Consider the following 15263-nt stretch of genomic DNA (forward strand, 5'->3'; position numbering starts at 1 on the left):
ACCCTGTGAGGCCATGAAGGAGCTCCCGCCCAGGACTGGGCCACTGAAGCTCCTTGGTGTGAGCTTGAGTCTTGTTCCCGCTCCAGCAATGAGTAGGATGTTAGCAGACTTCCCTGGGAGCCACCATGGCCTCAGCGTGTCCCATTCCCTAGTGACCATGCTGCTTAGTGGGGTGGGGATGTGTGAGATCAAAATGGACATAGTTTGTAAGCTGACAGACAAGGCAGGTGTAAGTGTATGTGTGTATGTACGTGTGTGTATGTGTGTGCGCGCGTGTGTATGTATGTGTGTGTATGTATGTGTGTGTGCATGTGTGTGTATGTATGTATACCAGTGTAATGATGGCAAAACAGTCTCTGCATGTGTTGTATGTCCTTTTCTGCAACAGCATGGAGATGATGTGGGCATTGGCCTCACTCCTCCTCATCCCCAAAACTGATGAAAGACACAGTGGCCCCCAGTGTATGGGTCCAGGACCTGGCCTGAGGTTGCCACCTAGGAGTTGAACTTGGACCATCTGACTCTGGCCTGCCCTGTGAGCTCAAGGCAGAGAGAACAAGCAGGCAGAGGGTCCAGTCTGTGCTGTGTCCTAACAGATAGGGAGTTGGGTCCTAGAGAGCCGAGAAACCAGCCAGGCTCTCCACTCAGAGTCCACCCACGAGAGGCCTTCCAGAAACTGGGACAGTGGTCATTCTCAAGGTATTCAAAAGATGCATCCAGTCTGTCAAAACATCCCAAAGCCACAACATGGGAGGAGGTTCTACAGGAGACCAAGTTCTTTTCCGGCAGAGGCTTGTGTGGGTGGAGGCATGCCCCTACCCCCACCTCTGGGAACTCTATTCTCCCACCACTAGGGTGTTTCCTATACATTTAACAGAACATACACCTGGGAGAATTCTGGCGGCAAAGAAGTGGCTTGTTGGTCATTTGCAGGGTGGTGGGTGGTGTCAGGGGAGTGTGTCCCTCATTTAGGGACCAATTCTGGCCCTGCTGTTAGCATCTGAATTGGGCAGCCCAGTTGTTTTGATTGAATAGAGAGGGCAAGCCTTTGTTGTTGCAATTTAAGGAGTAAGTTGTTCGCTGGTCCCCTTTAATCAGCTGGAAGGGGGGAAATGGCAATGGGTGCCTGTCTGGGCCGAGGATGCAACAAGGCCCACCTCTAAAGCTCCTTCCATGGGAGCCCCAGCCCCGCAGCACTGGGCATCATGGCCCTGCCCACTGCTGTCCTTTCCCGCAGAATTTCTTTCAGCCCCTTTAGAACATTCTCTTTGTCTGGATGAAGCCAATTCATGTAGTGATAGAAACACAGCAGATCCAGGTGGTAGAGCCGGCCACACACACAAGGGCCAAGGACAGGCGGTCACTTCAGGGACCACTGTGCAGTGGGTGAAAGGCTCCTTCAAGGGCATTGAACTGTATGTACAGCCTTTAGCAGTATTTAATTTACACAACCTGGCAGGGTAAATTACTTTTATTTCTTTATTTAGTAAGTAGCAAAAGCTTCAAGTTTTAGGGTAAAGACAGAAGGCTAAGCTTTCAAAAATCCTCCATTTTCTTTCTTTTATCTGAAACGTTTCTGAGACAGGGTTTCTCTGTGGATTCCTGTCTACTCACTCTGTAGACCAGGCTGGCCCAGAACTCAGAGATCCGCCTGCCTCTGCCTCCAGAGTGCTGGGATCAAAGGCGTGCACAACCACTGAACACACAGTGGCATAAAGACCAGTGGTTCCCGAAAATGGAGGTGACTCGGGGTACCCCGCTGAGGGAAAACCTTGTAGGAAGCTGCTGTCGGTGGCGCACACAGCTTACTTTGCAGAAGATCTGTTCTGTCCCTGGGCCTGCCTCCAGGAAATCACTCTGCTCTTCCTCCCTGGTCTTCTCCCCGGGAAATGGGAGATGGCCACCCTCGGAGACGGGCTTCAGCCACACCTCTCTAGGAGGCCTTGTCTGAGAGCCTTCTCTCACCCACCCCTGGCTCACACCGAGCACGCAACCCTTCCTTGAGTAGCATTCTCCAGCTGTTGGGGTTCCCTCAGAGACTCAAAGGAACCACCCAGGGTCCTAATTAGTGAACATCCTCCCACAGGCCGGCTTCTCCAGGGAAAGCAGTTTGTCAAACAGCTGTTTGGGCCGATAAAAGACTGTTTGCTGTGTCCTGCCTACAAAGACAAACGTCACCTGCTCTGTCCTAGTGCAGTAGAATCCAGCCCAGACTGGCTTGCCTTTGCTCTCTGGTGACCCCCAGCTGTTGTGTGAACTCAGCTGAGTCCCTTGGGTGTGGGTGGCCCACTCCTTTGCCTCAGACATTCTGGGCACGCCAGGAGAAGCATCCACAGGGCCTTATTTATCACCTCACTCCTCACTCAGGGAACACAGTGTGGTTGTTTATTGGTTCTAGAGCCTATGACCTCAAACACAGCCCCAGGGCCTGGCAGAGGGACAGACAGGCCATTAAACTCAGCACTCTAGAGGCAGAAACAGGCTCTATGAGTTTGAGGCCGGCCTGGTCTACATAGCTAGTGCCAGGCCAGCTTATAAGACCTGTTGTGAGAACCAGTAAGAGCCCCCAGGGAGACTGTTACTTGAAGGGTGATCCTGAGGCTACGCAATTATGCCATTTATACTTTAACCTGGGACAGGGCCACAGTTTATTCACAGTCTACTGTTTTGGGGGGCTAACTGAAGATATTAAGGAAATTTTCTACCATGCATATGTGTACACACATGTATACACACACATGTGTGCTCAACACGCATGTGTTTACACTCACACACCTACATATACACACATGCACACACATGCATACACTCATGCACACACACATACACACATATATACACACATGCACACACACTCATACACACATGCATACACATGCATACACTCATGCACACGTACACACACACAGGCATATACATGCACACATTCATACACACACATATACACACATGCACACACACTCATACACACATGCATACACATGCACACGTGCACGTGCACACAGACACACAGTGTCCCAAGCACCTGTGCTCAGCACACAGGTGAGGTCCATCGAGTGCCCGGTGCACCTTCATGATGAAAAGTGTATGCAGGGCACACGTAAGTGCGAGCATCTTCATGAGGGCCGGCAGCCCTCAACCCTAGCTGCAGAGCCGAAACGAGGCTCAGGGAAGCTAGTAGGCTCATTCAAGAATACAGTGAACCAGCCTTCAGAGGGCACTGTCCCACAAGCCTGTTCCAGGAGGCTTCCCTCCAGCACAGTGAGCTCCTTCAGCTACAGGCTCTCTGAGAGCAGGCCCATTTCTAGGCCAAGCTTTATTTTGTACACTTGGTAAGAGTTTCCTCTGAAAGTCATACCACTTGTCTGGCCTACCCGCACTGTGTGAGAGCTGTCCCGTCCCTGTGGCCTCCTGCAGGATGACCCAGCTGAAGGTGTCCAGCGTGAGGACACGGAGGGCCTGTGGCTGCAGCCTTGTGTACTCAAAGGGTGCTGGGCCTGACAGCTTCTTCTGTGTTTGCTTTTCTCTGTTTGGTGCCATCCGGGCAGACTGCTGGAGAGAGACGGCCGCTTTGAGGACCTGCTCGCCGAGCACAGGGCGAGAAGCCTGGTCAGTGTCTTGTGGGCCTAGAGATAGCACCAAAGGCATTTTGTCTTGCTGGGACGTAGACTTGGGAGGTGCAGAGGGACCTGGGAAGGGATGTGCACCGTCTCCTGGCTGCAAGATCCAGTCCATTCTCATTGAACTGGGGTTCAAATTGGGACCTTAGGTGGTGGTGGCCAGGGACAAAAAGGTAAAGTAAAGTTTTCAGTCTGGGGCTGGAGAGATAGCTGAGTTAGCCAAGTGTTTGCCTAGCCTACAGGAAACCTTGAGCTCAAACCCCAGCATCACATACACAGGCCATGGTGGCACATACCTGTAATCTTAGCACTTGAGAGGTCAGGGCAGGAAAATTGAGAGTTCCGAGTCATTTCTTGCTAGGCAGTGAGTTTGAGGCCAGCCTGGGCTCCCTGAGGACTCTGTCTCAAAAGAAAATTACCGTCCAACGTAAAAGTAGGACAAAGCCCAAACCACCCCACCTTCCTCTGCTCCTTCCCTCATGACACTGGGTATGAGGCAGTGACCGGAGGAACGGTGACAGAGCAGGCCTGCAGGGGGACCCCAGCGGTAGTTCCGGGCGCCAAGGGAGGATTTTCTAAGGTGGCACAGTTTGGGCAGTGACATTTAAATTTAAAATATGAGTAGATACCTTCATGCTCGTTGCTCTCTGCCCCCGATTCTGATCTATAACCCATTTCACAAAATGACAATGTTCCTTCCTTCCCGAGCTGGATTACATGGTCCCAAGCAGGCACACACAGGTAGATGCTCCACCCAGAGAAATGGGGGTGGAGGAACCCCCGGTCCCTGGCCAGCAACTTCAAGCACCACCTGCTCTCCGATTCCTCAAGTCCCACAGCCCAGAAAGTCCGCAGAGAGGCTCCCGCTTGAAGACAGGAAGACAGCAAGTGACCCTGTGTGGCATGTGAGTTATCAAAGCCCTGAGGACAGGGCCAGTGAGATGGCTCAGCTGGCAGAGAGGGGCTGGTTGCCGAGTTTGGCCACCTGAGATCTCTGGGGCCCACGCAGTGGAAGAAGAGAACCAGGTCCTACACGTTTCCCTCTGACTTTCACATGTACGGGTGCACGCGTGCACACACACACACACTAAATAGGTTAGAAGCAACTCACCTTTAACAACAGAATTATACCGCGGCGTTGGAAGACTTTGGCAGTGGAAGGGTGAAAACAGAGAAGTAATTGGGATTTCACCCCCAGGATCCCCCTTGGGTCTCAGCCAATCCCAGACCACTTTCTTCACAGTCCTTCCTAAGGCCCCTGGGTGGAGCAGGTGTCTACCTCTGTTCCCTTCAAACTCCATCATCCCATGAGTCAGAGGGTGCTGAGCTCCTGTGGGACACGCTTGTGGAGTTCTTTTAGTTTTATTTTATTTAAAATATTTTTAAATGCTGGAGGTTGAACCTAGGCTCTTGTGCATGTCAGACAAACGCTGTACCATGGGGGCTCTACCCTAAGCCTACAGATTATCTTCTGTATGGGCTCCTTACTCCCTGCTCCCCACTGTGAGACTTGGTGACATGGCGGGTACTGCGTATTGACACAGGTGGGCCCAGCTAACCTCCCTTCCGTGACCTCAGTGGAGCTCAGAGTGTTTCATCATCTTGTTCCCTGTACACGACGGCACCTGCTTCTTGGGCTGCTGCTGGACTCAGCCAAGTGACGTGAGCAGGGTACTCTCTGTCACATTTCTCCTGGGCACCAGCTCTTGGGATGTCCTGTCCATTTATGATCACCTAGTCCATACCCACTGTCTCACCCCCCTGACAATCATTTCATAAGAGGGAAATGGAAGGCTGCTGCTAGCCGGCCCTAGATGGTCACGCTGGGTTAGATCTTCCTAGGTGTGGACACTTGCGTAAGACAGCAAATCACACAGAGCTTCAGGCTTAGGGCTATTCATTGAGTGAACGCTGTCTGACCAATGCTTCTTGTGTTGGTGAGCCTATCTCTAACAAGAAGTCCAGTCTCCATTCAGCCCCTGATGCCCTCTGATGCCCTCTGATGCCTGTGATGCTGTGGACAGCCACTTTTGATTGCACTCCAGCTTGGTGAGACTTGGTAAAGCCTTCCATCAGAATTCCCTTCAGGTGTCTGTCTCTTAGGTAATAAATGTCCGTTTTTCTGTTTGGAATTCTTCTAGATTGAGTGCAACGAAGCGAGTTGACATTTTCAGCAAAGCACCTTGTACTGTAGAATGAAGCCGTCATTCACCCTCCCATCCTTACGAAGCAGCCTGCCAGGGCTGGAGAGATGGTTCACTGGTTAAGAGCACTTATTGCAGATGAACCAAGTTTAACTCCCAACACTCACAGTTATCCATAACCCCTGTTCCAGAGGATCAGACGCCAGCCATGTTCTGACCTCTGAGGACACTAAGCACGCACATGGTGCACACACAGCAGACAAAACATTCATATACATATAATAAGTCTAAAAAAATCAATGTAGGGCTGGAGAGATGGCTCAGTGGTTAAGAGCATTGCTTGCTCTTCCAAAGGTCCTGAGTTTAGTTCCCAGCAACCACATGGCAACCATCTGTAAAGAGGTCTGGCACCCTCTTCTGGCCTTCAGGCATACAGACAGAATATTGTATACATAATAAATAAAAAAATAAATATTTAAAAAATCAATGTAGCTTTCTGGCTTTATGATTTCAGACAGCCCAGGAGAGCCTTGGATGCTGCCAAGACCCTGGTACAATGTGAGTGCTGATGGGTGAGGCCAGTGCTCCTGTCCAGTCTGGAGCTACCTGATTCCTGCCCTCCAAAGTGATGCAGATACCACTCTCATGGGCTCCTTTGTAGCACCATGGCTGAGGAAAGGCGGGAGCAGAGTCATCTGACTCAGGGGCCTGGATTTGCTAATGAGTCATCCTCAGGTTACAGGCTCTAGAAGATCCCCAGATGCCACCTGTACAAAGTGGTGTTAAGTTAAAGCCAACACAGATGGCAGGGAAAATTCTTCTCTAGTTTCTATGCATTTTCATGCAAGTTCCAGGACACTTGATATTTTCACACACAGACACACACACACACACACACACACAGATACACATACACAGATATTCACATAGATACATACAGTCATGAAGAGACCCAGACATATAAGACACACAGAGACACACATGCACACACACAAACACAATACACACATGCACAGATGTTCACACAGACACATACATGCACACACACACACAGTCACAAAGAGACCCAGATACAAACACATGAGACAAACATAGACACATATGCAGACATATATACAGATACACACACACATCAACAAACATATATCAGACACATACACACACAGACATGCACTGACTGCTCTTTCAGAGGACCTGGGTTCAATCCCCAGCAACCACATGGTGGCTCATAACCTGCTATAGTGGGATCTGGTGCCCTCTTCTGGCCTGCAGGTATACATGCAGGCAGAACACACACCTAAAATAACAAATAAATAAATAAATGTTACATAGAGAAACACTGTCTTGAAAAACAACAAAAACATTTTAAATTACATTGAGGAAGTCTATGATCCAAAAAAGGTTAACGTCATGGAGATGAACGAAGTGGAAAAGTTGTATTTGCAGGAAGAAGTCCTGCCCTGGTGTCAGCACCATTGGAGTGCACGCAGAGAAGCAGTCTGAATGCCGTCTGTAAGAGAGTCTCCTCTCTGTCCTTTAGGAGCAAGCTTTCAGATCATGTGAGGGGCAAACTTGCTCCTGCCGGGATAACCACCCACCCCAGGCCGACAGCACCCCTGACCCTGGAACACGTGATCCAGACCCATCCTGTGGTGGTAGGCTCCTGTTTGCTCTCTGCCTGTGCGGGGTGGAGGCTGTGGCTCTCCAGGAGATCAAAGGACAGATGAGAGCAGGAGCTGGAGGAGGACCGGGAGGTGGGGCAGAGCAGGAGGCCGGCAAGTGTGAGATTTCTGAGATTTCCGGGCTGGAGACTAGATGGGCCTGCAGCCCAGAGACGAAGTATGGGAGATGTCGGGTAACGGCGGGCACTGGAGGGGATGAAGAGTTTTCTAACTCCCTGGAGTTGGAGCACACAACTCTGGGCTAAGACAGTCAGTGCCTGGTACAGCACTCAGCGTGCATCTATTTTGTGAGCAGCGACAGAGGCCATGCCAGTATGTGTTCCTTTATTCTTTCATTCACTGTAGGAGGCTAAGACCGCACGGCGATACTGGGTGAACTATGTGGACGAAGAATAAGATTTTATACGGTTACTAGATGTAAAGAAAATCCAAACATGATGATAAGCAACGAGGCTGACATCCAGTAAAGATGTAAATCCCTGACATGAGACACCTGGCACGGATCGTTCTTTCTTTATAAAGGTGACGTCACCATACAGAGCCCAGAGCCATGAATTCAGATGATGGGGACGGCCAACACGGACAGGACAGTAGTCATTGCCAGCCTGCTGAGCAGACTTAGGAATGGGACTTAAACTGGGGGCTCTTCAGTTCCGCTGGCTCAGCGTCCTTCTGCCTGCTGCTGTGTTCACAGTGCCTTAAGGAAAATATGCCTGTTTTCTTTCTTAAAAATAAGTTTTTTTAAAAAAACTTTCAAATTATGAGTGAGCATAAGGAGGCATGAAAATGGATCAAAGACGTTAAGTTTTTTTTAAAAAAAAACTTTTAAATTATGAGTGAGCATAAAAAGGCAGGATCCATTGATCAAAGGCGTTTGGTGAGATGAAATTAGCTTTATAAGGTAGAAAAATATAATCAATGAAGGTAGTAGCCAACACGTGGTTGGATTAGGCACACCTGAAGACAGCATGCAGGAACTGGATAGGCCAAAGACTTGGTCTGATGCCTACCACTGACAAACAGCTGGCCTTCTTAGGCCAATGGGGTTTAATCCCAGGTCCAGCAGCAATGACGGAGAGGCACAGGAAGGTACAACAGCAGAAAAGAAAGGTATTTCTAGAACTGGGGAAAAATGTCAACCTTTAGATTTAAGGAGTCCAAAGAATAACAAACACAAAACACAAACAACGGCGCCAGCTGGGGATGTGGCTCAGTGGGAGAGGGCTTGACTTGAATTCTCAAGTTCCTGGGTTCAATCCCCAGCACTTCAAGATTAAGATAATAGTAATAATAATAATAACAACAACAATAATATTAATAACAATAATATAACTAAGAAAATAAAAAACAAATTAATAATAATAATAATAACAATAATAATAGGGATGTAGAGATGGCCTAGTGTTTAAGAGCACTTCTGCTCTAGCAGAAGATCTGGGCTCAATTCCCAGGACTCACATGGTGGTTCACAGTTGTCTATGACTCTGGCAGTGTCAGGGGACCCGAGGCCCACTTCTGGCTTCTGTGGGCACTGTATGCACATGGTACACAGATGTACATGCAGGCAAAACACCCACACACATAAAAATATGAAAAGAAGATTTTTAAAAAACTAGCTAAAAAAAAAATAAAGTTCAGCCAGGCATAAGATGCACACCTTTAATCCCTACACTCACACTTGGGAGGCAGAGGCAAGAGGATCTTTGTGAGTTCGAGATGAGCCTGGTCTAAGTTCAGAATGGCAGTAGAGATCCTTAAAGGAGCCGAAGGAAGAGGCCGATCTCACCGAGGATTAGCATCCAAAGGCGAGCAGCTCCCTAGTGGGGATGGCAGGTAGAATCTTAGAGAATCTTTTTCTTTTCTTTTTTTAATATTTATTTATTATGTATACAATTTTCTGTCTGTATGTATATCTGCAGGCCAGAACAGGGCACCAGACCTTATTACAGATGGTTGTGAGCCACCATGTGGTTGCCGGGAATTGAACTCAGCACCTTTGGAAGAGTGGTTAAGTGCTCTTAACCACTGAGCCATCTCTCCAGCCCCCAAGAATCTTTTTCTTAAACTCAATTTTTTATTGATTTTTACTGAGCTCTACATTTTTCTCTGCTACCTTCCCTCCCTCCCCCCTTCCCTTCAACCCTCTCCCATGGTCCCCATGCTCCCAATTTACTCAGGAGATCTTGTCTTTTTCTATTTCCCATGTAGATTAGATCCATGAATGTCTCTCTTAGGGTCTTCATTGTTGTCTAGGTTCTCTGGGATTGTGAATTTATAGGCTGGTTTTTCTTTGCTTTATTTCTAAAAGCCACTTATGAATGACTATATATGGTATTTGTCTTTCTGGGTCTAGGTTACCTCACTCAAAATGATGTTTTCTAGCTCCATCCATTTGCCTGCAAATTTCAAGATGTCATTATTTTTTTCTGCTGTGTAGTACTCCATTGTGTAAATGTACCATATTTTCCTTATCCATTCTTCGGTTGAGGGGCATTTAGGTTGTTTCCAGGTTCCTGCTATGACAAACAAAGCTGTTATGAACATAGTTGAGCACATGTCCTTGTTGCATGATTGAGCATCCTTTGAGTAGATACCCAAAACTGGTATTGCTGGGTCTTGAGGAAGGTTGTTTTCTAATTTTCTGAGAAACTGCCACATAACGGGTTGTAAAAGTTTGCACTCCTACCAGCAATGGGGGAGTATGCTCTTTACCCCACAACCTCTCCAGCATAAGTTGTTTTTTGATCTTGGCCATTCTTACAGGTGTAAGATGGAATCTCAGAGTTGTTTTGATTTGCATTTCTCTGATAGCTAAGGATGTTAAGCATTTCCTTAAGTGTCTTTCAGCCATTTTAGATTCCTCTGTTGAGAGTTCTCTATTTAGGTCAGTACTCCATTTTTTTATTGGATTATTTGTTCTTTTGATGACCAATTTCTTGAGCTCTTTGTCTATTTTGGAGATCAGACCTCTGTCTGATGTGGGGTTGGTGAAAATTTTCCCCCATTCCGTAGGGTGTAGTTTTGTCTTGTTGACCATGTCCTTTACTTTACAGAAGCTTTTCAGTTTCAGGAGGTCCCATTTATTAATTGTTTCTTAAAGAATCTTTTTAACAAGAAGTAGAGTCAGGTGGTGGTGGTGTGCACCTTCAATTCCAGCACTTGGGAGGCATAGGCACGGATCTCTGTGAGTTCAAGGACAGCCTGACCCACAAAGTGTTCCAGGACAGCTTAGGTTACACAGAAACCCTGTCTCAAAAAACAAAACAACAAGTACTTAACAATTAACTAAGGCAAGTCCACCACTTATAAGCCTCCCTCAAAGAAAGTAAGAAGATGTCTGGCACATTGGTTCCGCTGGCATATTCTGCGGGTGTGTCAGGAGGAAGCAGCATAGAACGAAACCCGCATGTTCTTCTTGGTAACTACTTCTCCCAATAAAAACAATAGCAAATCGTAAAAAGGAGGGGGAGTCCCTGAGCTAATCAAATGTTTAACTACACCTGTGTGAACAATGGTGCGTGTAACAGCGAGGTAGTGCAGCCTTGTCTTTGAGGACAACACAAGGGTCCCATCATCTCCACTCCGTTGTGAAACTATACCAGAAGCTTGACCCACACAAGGATGAAAAATGTATAATGCTATCATCTTTTGTAAGTTTTTGCTTTCATTTTATTTCATGTGTATAGGTGTTTGTGTACACCTGCACACAGTGCCCCAGGAGGCCAGAAGGGAGTGTTGGATCCCCTGGAACTGTAGTTGCAGATACTTGTGAGCTGCCGTGAAGGGCAGAGAGTTGAACCTGGGTCCTCTGGAGCAACCAGTGTTCTTACCCTCTGAGCCATTTCTCCAGCCCCATCTTATATGGTTTAAATACTACAAGAAAATTTAGCTCTGTTTTATTTTGGTTTTGTTTATTTGGTTTTTGTTTCAGATTTTCAAGATTCCACTGCCTCTGCCTCCTGAGTGCTGGGATTAAAGGTGTGTGCTACACACCCAGCTGATTTAGCTGTGTTTAATTATGCAAACATTTCTCCTCCCAGTAAACAGAATTTTAAAAGAAGATTTAACTGTTGTGTGTGTGTGTGTGTGTGTGTGTGTGTGTGTGTGTGATTGGTCAGATGTGTCCATTCTCCTAGTGCTGGAGTTACAATTGGTTGTGAACTGGGGACTGTTTGGGTGTTGGGAACCATAGTTGGGTCCTCTGCAAGAGCACTGAACCTCTGAGCCATCTCTCCAGTCCAGCAAATAGAACCGGTAAAGATACTTGAATAAGAAGGTCATGGAGTTCCTTCATTCCACAGGTGACAAATATGTTAAATATAGCTACCATGTCATTAATGCTAAGAATATTCATGAGAGATGTGTGTGTGTGTGTGTGAGAGAGAGAGGGGGGGGGATGAATATATCTCAGCTTTTAGGTTAGTTGAGATGGGAGAATCTTTTGAGCCCATGAGTTCAAGATCAGCCTCATCAACTTAGTGATACCGAGGGAAAGGAAGACCGAAGGAAGGAACCATGGCAGAGCGGCAGGAGGAAGGAGAAATAGAGGGATGGAAGGAAAGGAAGGCAGGCTGCCACTTTCCTTCTTCATCCGCAGAGAGCAAGAAAAAGAAGCGGTCTAAGTAAGCGCCGTCTGCTAGCACTATATCCTAACCCTGAGATTTGTGCGCACAGCAGGGCCTCAGAAGGCTGAAGACTAACCGGACCTCCTTATGCACGCCAAGGATCCCTTAGCTGGAATGTTTGTGACCAGGAGTGTTTAAGACTTCAGAGTCTTTCAGATTTTGGAATATTTGTACAGACTTTAATGTTTAAACATCTCTCAAGTCCCAACATCTGTTTCGTAACTGGGGCTGGAGCCAGGTAGTCTCAGTGACTAAGAGCATTTGTTTCTCTTGTCAAGGGCCCAGGATAAATTCTCAGCACCCACATGATGGCTCACAACCATCCATGACATCCGTTCCAGGGGGTCTGATGCCCTTTTCTGACCTCTGTGGGCAGTGCACATGTGATACACTTACATACATGCAGGCAGAGTACTCAAACACTAAATAAAAATAATCTAAAAGCAACAACAGAAAACTCACCTTTCAGCCCAGCCTGAGATGCCGAGTGGCAGCCACACACAGGACTGGTAGCTGGATGGGCGAGCCGCGCTGATCCTGCCCTGACTTCAGGGGGCTTGCCTAGCCCTGCTTCTGAAGAACTGGGTCCCTAGCTGGAGCACTGTTGTGATTCACTGGGAGGGTGACCCAGTGCCCTCTGTGAACTTTTATCCATTTGTTGTGTGGTCATCAACTCAGGGACTGAATCCTGAAAAGCTTTCCAAACTGGATCAAAGATGCAGCCACAGGGCTGGACTGGATGGCTCAGAGGTTAAGAACACCACACCGGCTGCTGTTCCAGAGGACTGGGTTTGATTCCCAGCACCGACATGGCAGCTCATAACTTTAGTTTTAGGAGATCCAAAGCCCTTCTCTGGGGCATGAGTTTGATTTCTGGAGTTCACATGCCAGAAGGAGAGAACTGACTCCCATAAATTGTCTTCCCACCTCTTTGTGAGCACTGCAGAACTCATGTGCCCACACACATAAATATATGCTTGCACACACATGTGCATGTAATGTAAAACATGTAATGTCATATATACATATATGTGTGTGTGTATTAGGGGTTTGATTATGTAGCTCTGTCTGGTTGGAATTAGTTATGTATACCAGACTTAGCCTCCTCTGTGCCGCCATGTGTACCACCATGACTGGAAATAAAAGAAAGTAAAATAAAAAATAAAAAGCATTTTTTTAAAAAATAAAATCTTGGGGTACTGGAGAGATTGCCCCATGACTGCGCTCCCAGAGAACCTGTACTGGACACCCAGACCGTCATGGTAGCTCAAAGCTGTCTGTATATCCAGTTCCAGGGGATCTGTTGACCTTTTCTGGCCTCTACAGGCACCAGGCAGGCAAGCGGCACGAGAACAATATTCAGGGGAAACACTCACACACATAAAATACTACATTTTTTTTCTTTTTCAAAAATGAAGTCTTAGGCCACCGTACCTACGCCATTTGTGTGATTGAGGAGGGCAAGCTAGCTCAGTGGGTAAAGGGTCTTGATGCCAAGTTTGATGATCTGGACTTGATCGCTGGAGTCCACCAGGGAGAAAGAGTGTCCTCTGCTGTCCTCTGCACATGTGTGCATACACACACCGCTTTCCTAGTTCCCAACATCCATGTCAGACAGCTCAAAACTGCCTGCAACTCCAGCTCCAGGGAAAGCTGATGCCTCTGGCTTCTGTAGGCACCTAGGCACACACACGCACACACACACACGCACGCACGCATGCACGCACACACACACACACACGCGCACACACACACGCACACACACGCACATGCAAGCACACACACTTGTGCACACACAAACACACGCACGCACTCACACACACATGCACGTGCACACACATGTGCACACACAAACACGCACGCACTCACACACACATGCACGTGCACGCACACACAAAGAATAAACAATCAGTAGGAGAGAAGGCAGATTTTCCTGCTGAGGTCCTCGTCTGGGCTATGTGCTCTTAGTTTTTTTTGTCAACTTTTGACACAAGTTAGAGTCATCTGGGGGGAGGGATCCTCCACTGAGAAAAGGCTTCTATAAGACTGGACTGTGGGTGAACCTATACTGCATCTCCTCTGGTTGATGTGGGAGGTGGTGCCCACCCGGGGCTGGTGGTCCTGGGCTGCCTGAGCAGAAGCAAGCAGGAGCAGGAAGAAGCCACTAAAGAGAATTCCTCCAAGGTCACTACTTCAGTCCCTGCCCCAAGTTAGTTCCCGAACTGACCTACTGGGTGATAGAGTACCAGCTGTCAGTCAAATAAACCCTCTTCCCAGCTAGCTTTCTGCCCTGGCGATTTATCCGCAATAGAAACCCTAACTGAGATAGAAATTGGTACCCAGTGGGGTATTGCTGCGTGTGACAGACACGGCCATGTTTTTTGGGGAGGATCATGGTGGTATGGACTCTGGGCTAGAAACACCCCTGAGTGCTCAGACCGCAGCGGATCTCAGGAGTGATGCAGGTGATGGCCGACTGGCTTGTGCAGTTTCACAGGGATGCAAAGACCTCTCTGTTTAGGCTAATTATGTGGTATTTTGAATGAAGATTCTGTGGTTCAGGTCAGCTGGGCTGAAGGACCAGTTGTGATTAAAAAGAAACCAGCAGCCTTGTGGTAGGTAGATGTCCTGGGAACTGTTTCCATGGGGGTGGCACAGACCATGGCTCTCTCTTTTTTTTTTTAATTTAAGAAAAAGTCATTGGGCATGATGGGAGATACTTTTAATTGTAGCATTCAGGAGGCAGTGGCACTTCAAGGCCAGCCTGGTCTACATAGTGAGTTTCAGGCTAGCCCAGTGTTCAAACAAACAAACAAACAAACAAACAAGCAGTCAAGCGGATCAGCTTTGCCTTCTCCAGGTCTAATTCCTTTTGTAACCAGTTAAGAGAATGTGGTGAGGTGGGCAGCAGAGAAAAACCCTTGTTTCTGCTTTCTGTATACTTAACTTATTTAGTGGGAAAAGACAACTCAGGAGTCAAAACCTCCTCTCACTTTCCCGCTTCTCTGTAAGCTTTAGTGGCCTTATCTGTAGAAGACTGTGGGCACCTTGCAGGGCTGTGTGTCTACATGCCGTGTGTACACACTCCCCTGCATACAATAGGCCTTCTTGTATTCTGAGGTAGGACTGGGGTCTGGAAACCAGAATGTGGGTCATTGAAGGCGCTAATTCTGACTTCACTTCAGCGGACTC

The 15263-nt window shown here is 47.7% G+C and overlaps 1 protein-coding gene across 5 annotated transcripts in view; it reads left to right on the plus strand.

The window, feature by feature from the left end:
- The window catches only part of LOC101983921, a 63379-nt gene extending 54765 nt beyond the window's left edge, over positions 1-8614 (plus strand). For all 5 annotated transcript variants that reach the window (XM_026787456.1, XM_026787455.1, XM_026787453.1 and 2 more), the window contains 4 exons: positions 3549-3609; positions 4329-4525; positions 7305-7419; positions 7792-8614. In XM_026787456.1, coding sequence (XP_026643257.1) covers positions 3549-3609; positions 4329-4525; positions 7305-7419; positions 7792-7842 — 424 coding nt within the window. In that variant the 3' untranslated portion in view covers positions 7843-8614. The remainder of the gene's footprint in view (positions 1-3548; positions 3610-4328; positions 4526-7304; positions 7420-7791) is intronic.
- The last annotated feature ends 6649 nt before the right edge of the window (positions 8615-15263 follow it).

This window comes from Microtus ochrogaster, linkage group LG9 (assembly GCF_000317375.1).
Source record: "Microtus ochrogaster isolate Prairie Vole_2 linkage group LG9, MicOch1.0, whole genome shotgun sequence".
Classification (NCBI taxonomy): domain Eukaryota; kingdom Metazoa; phylum Chordata; class Mammalia; order Rodentia; family Cricetidae; genus Microtus; species Microtus ochrogaster.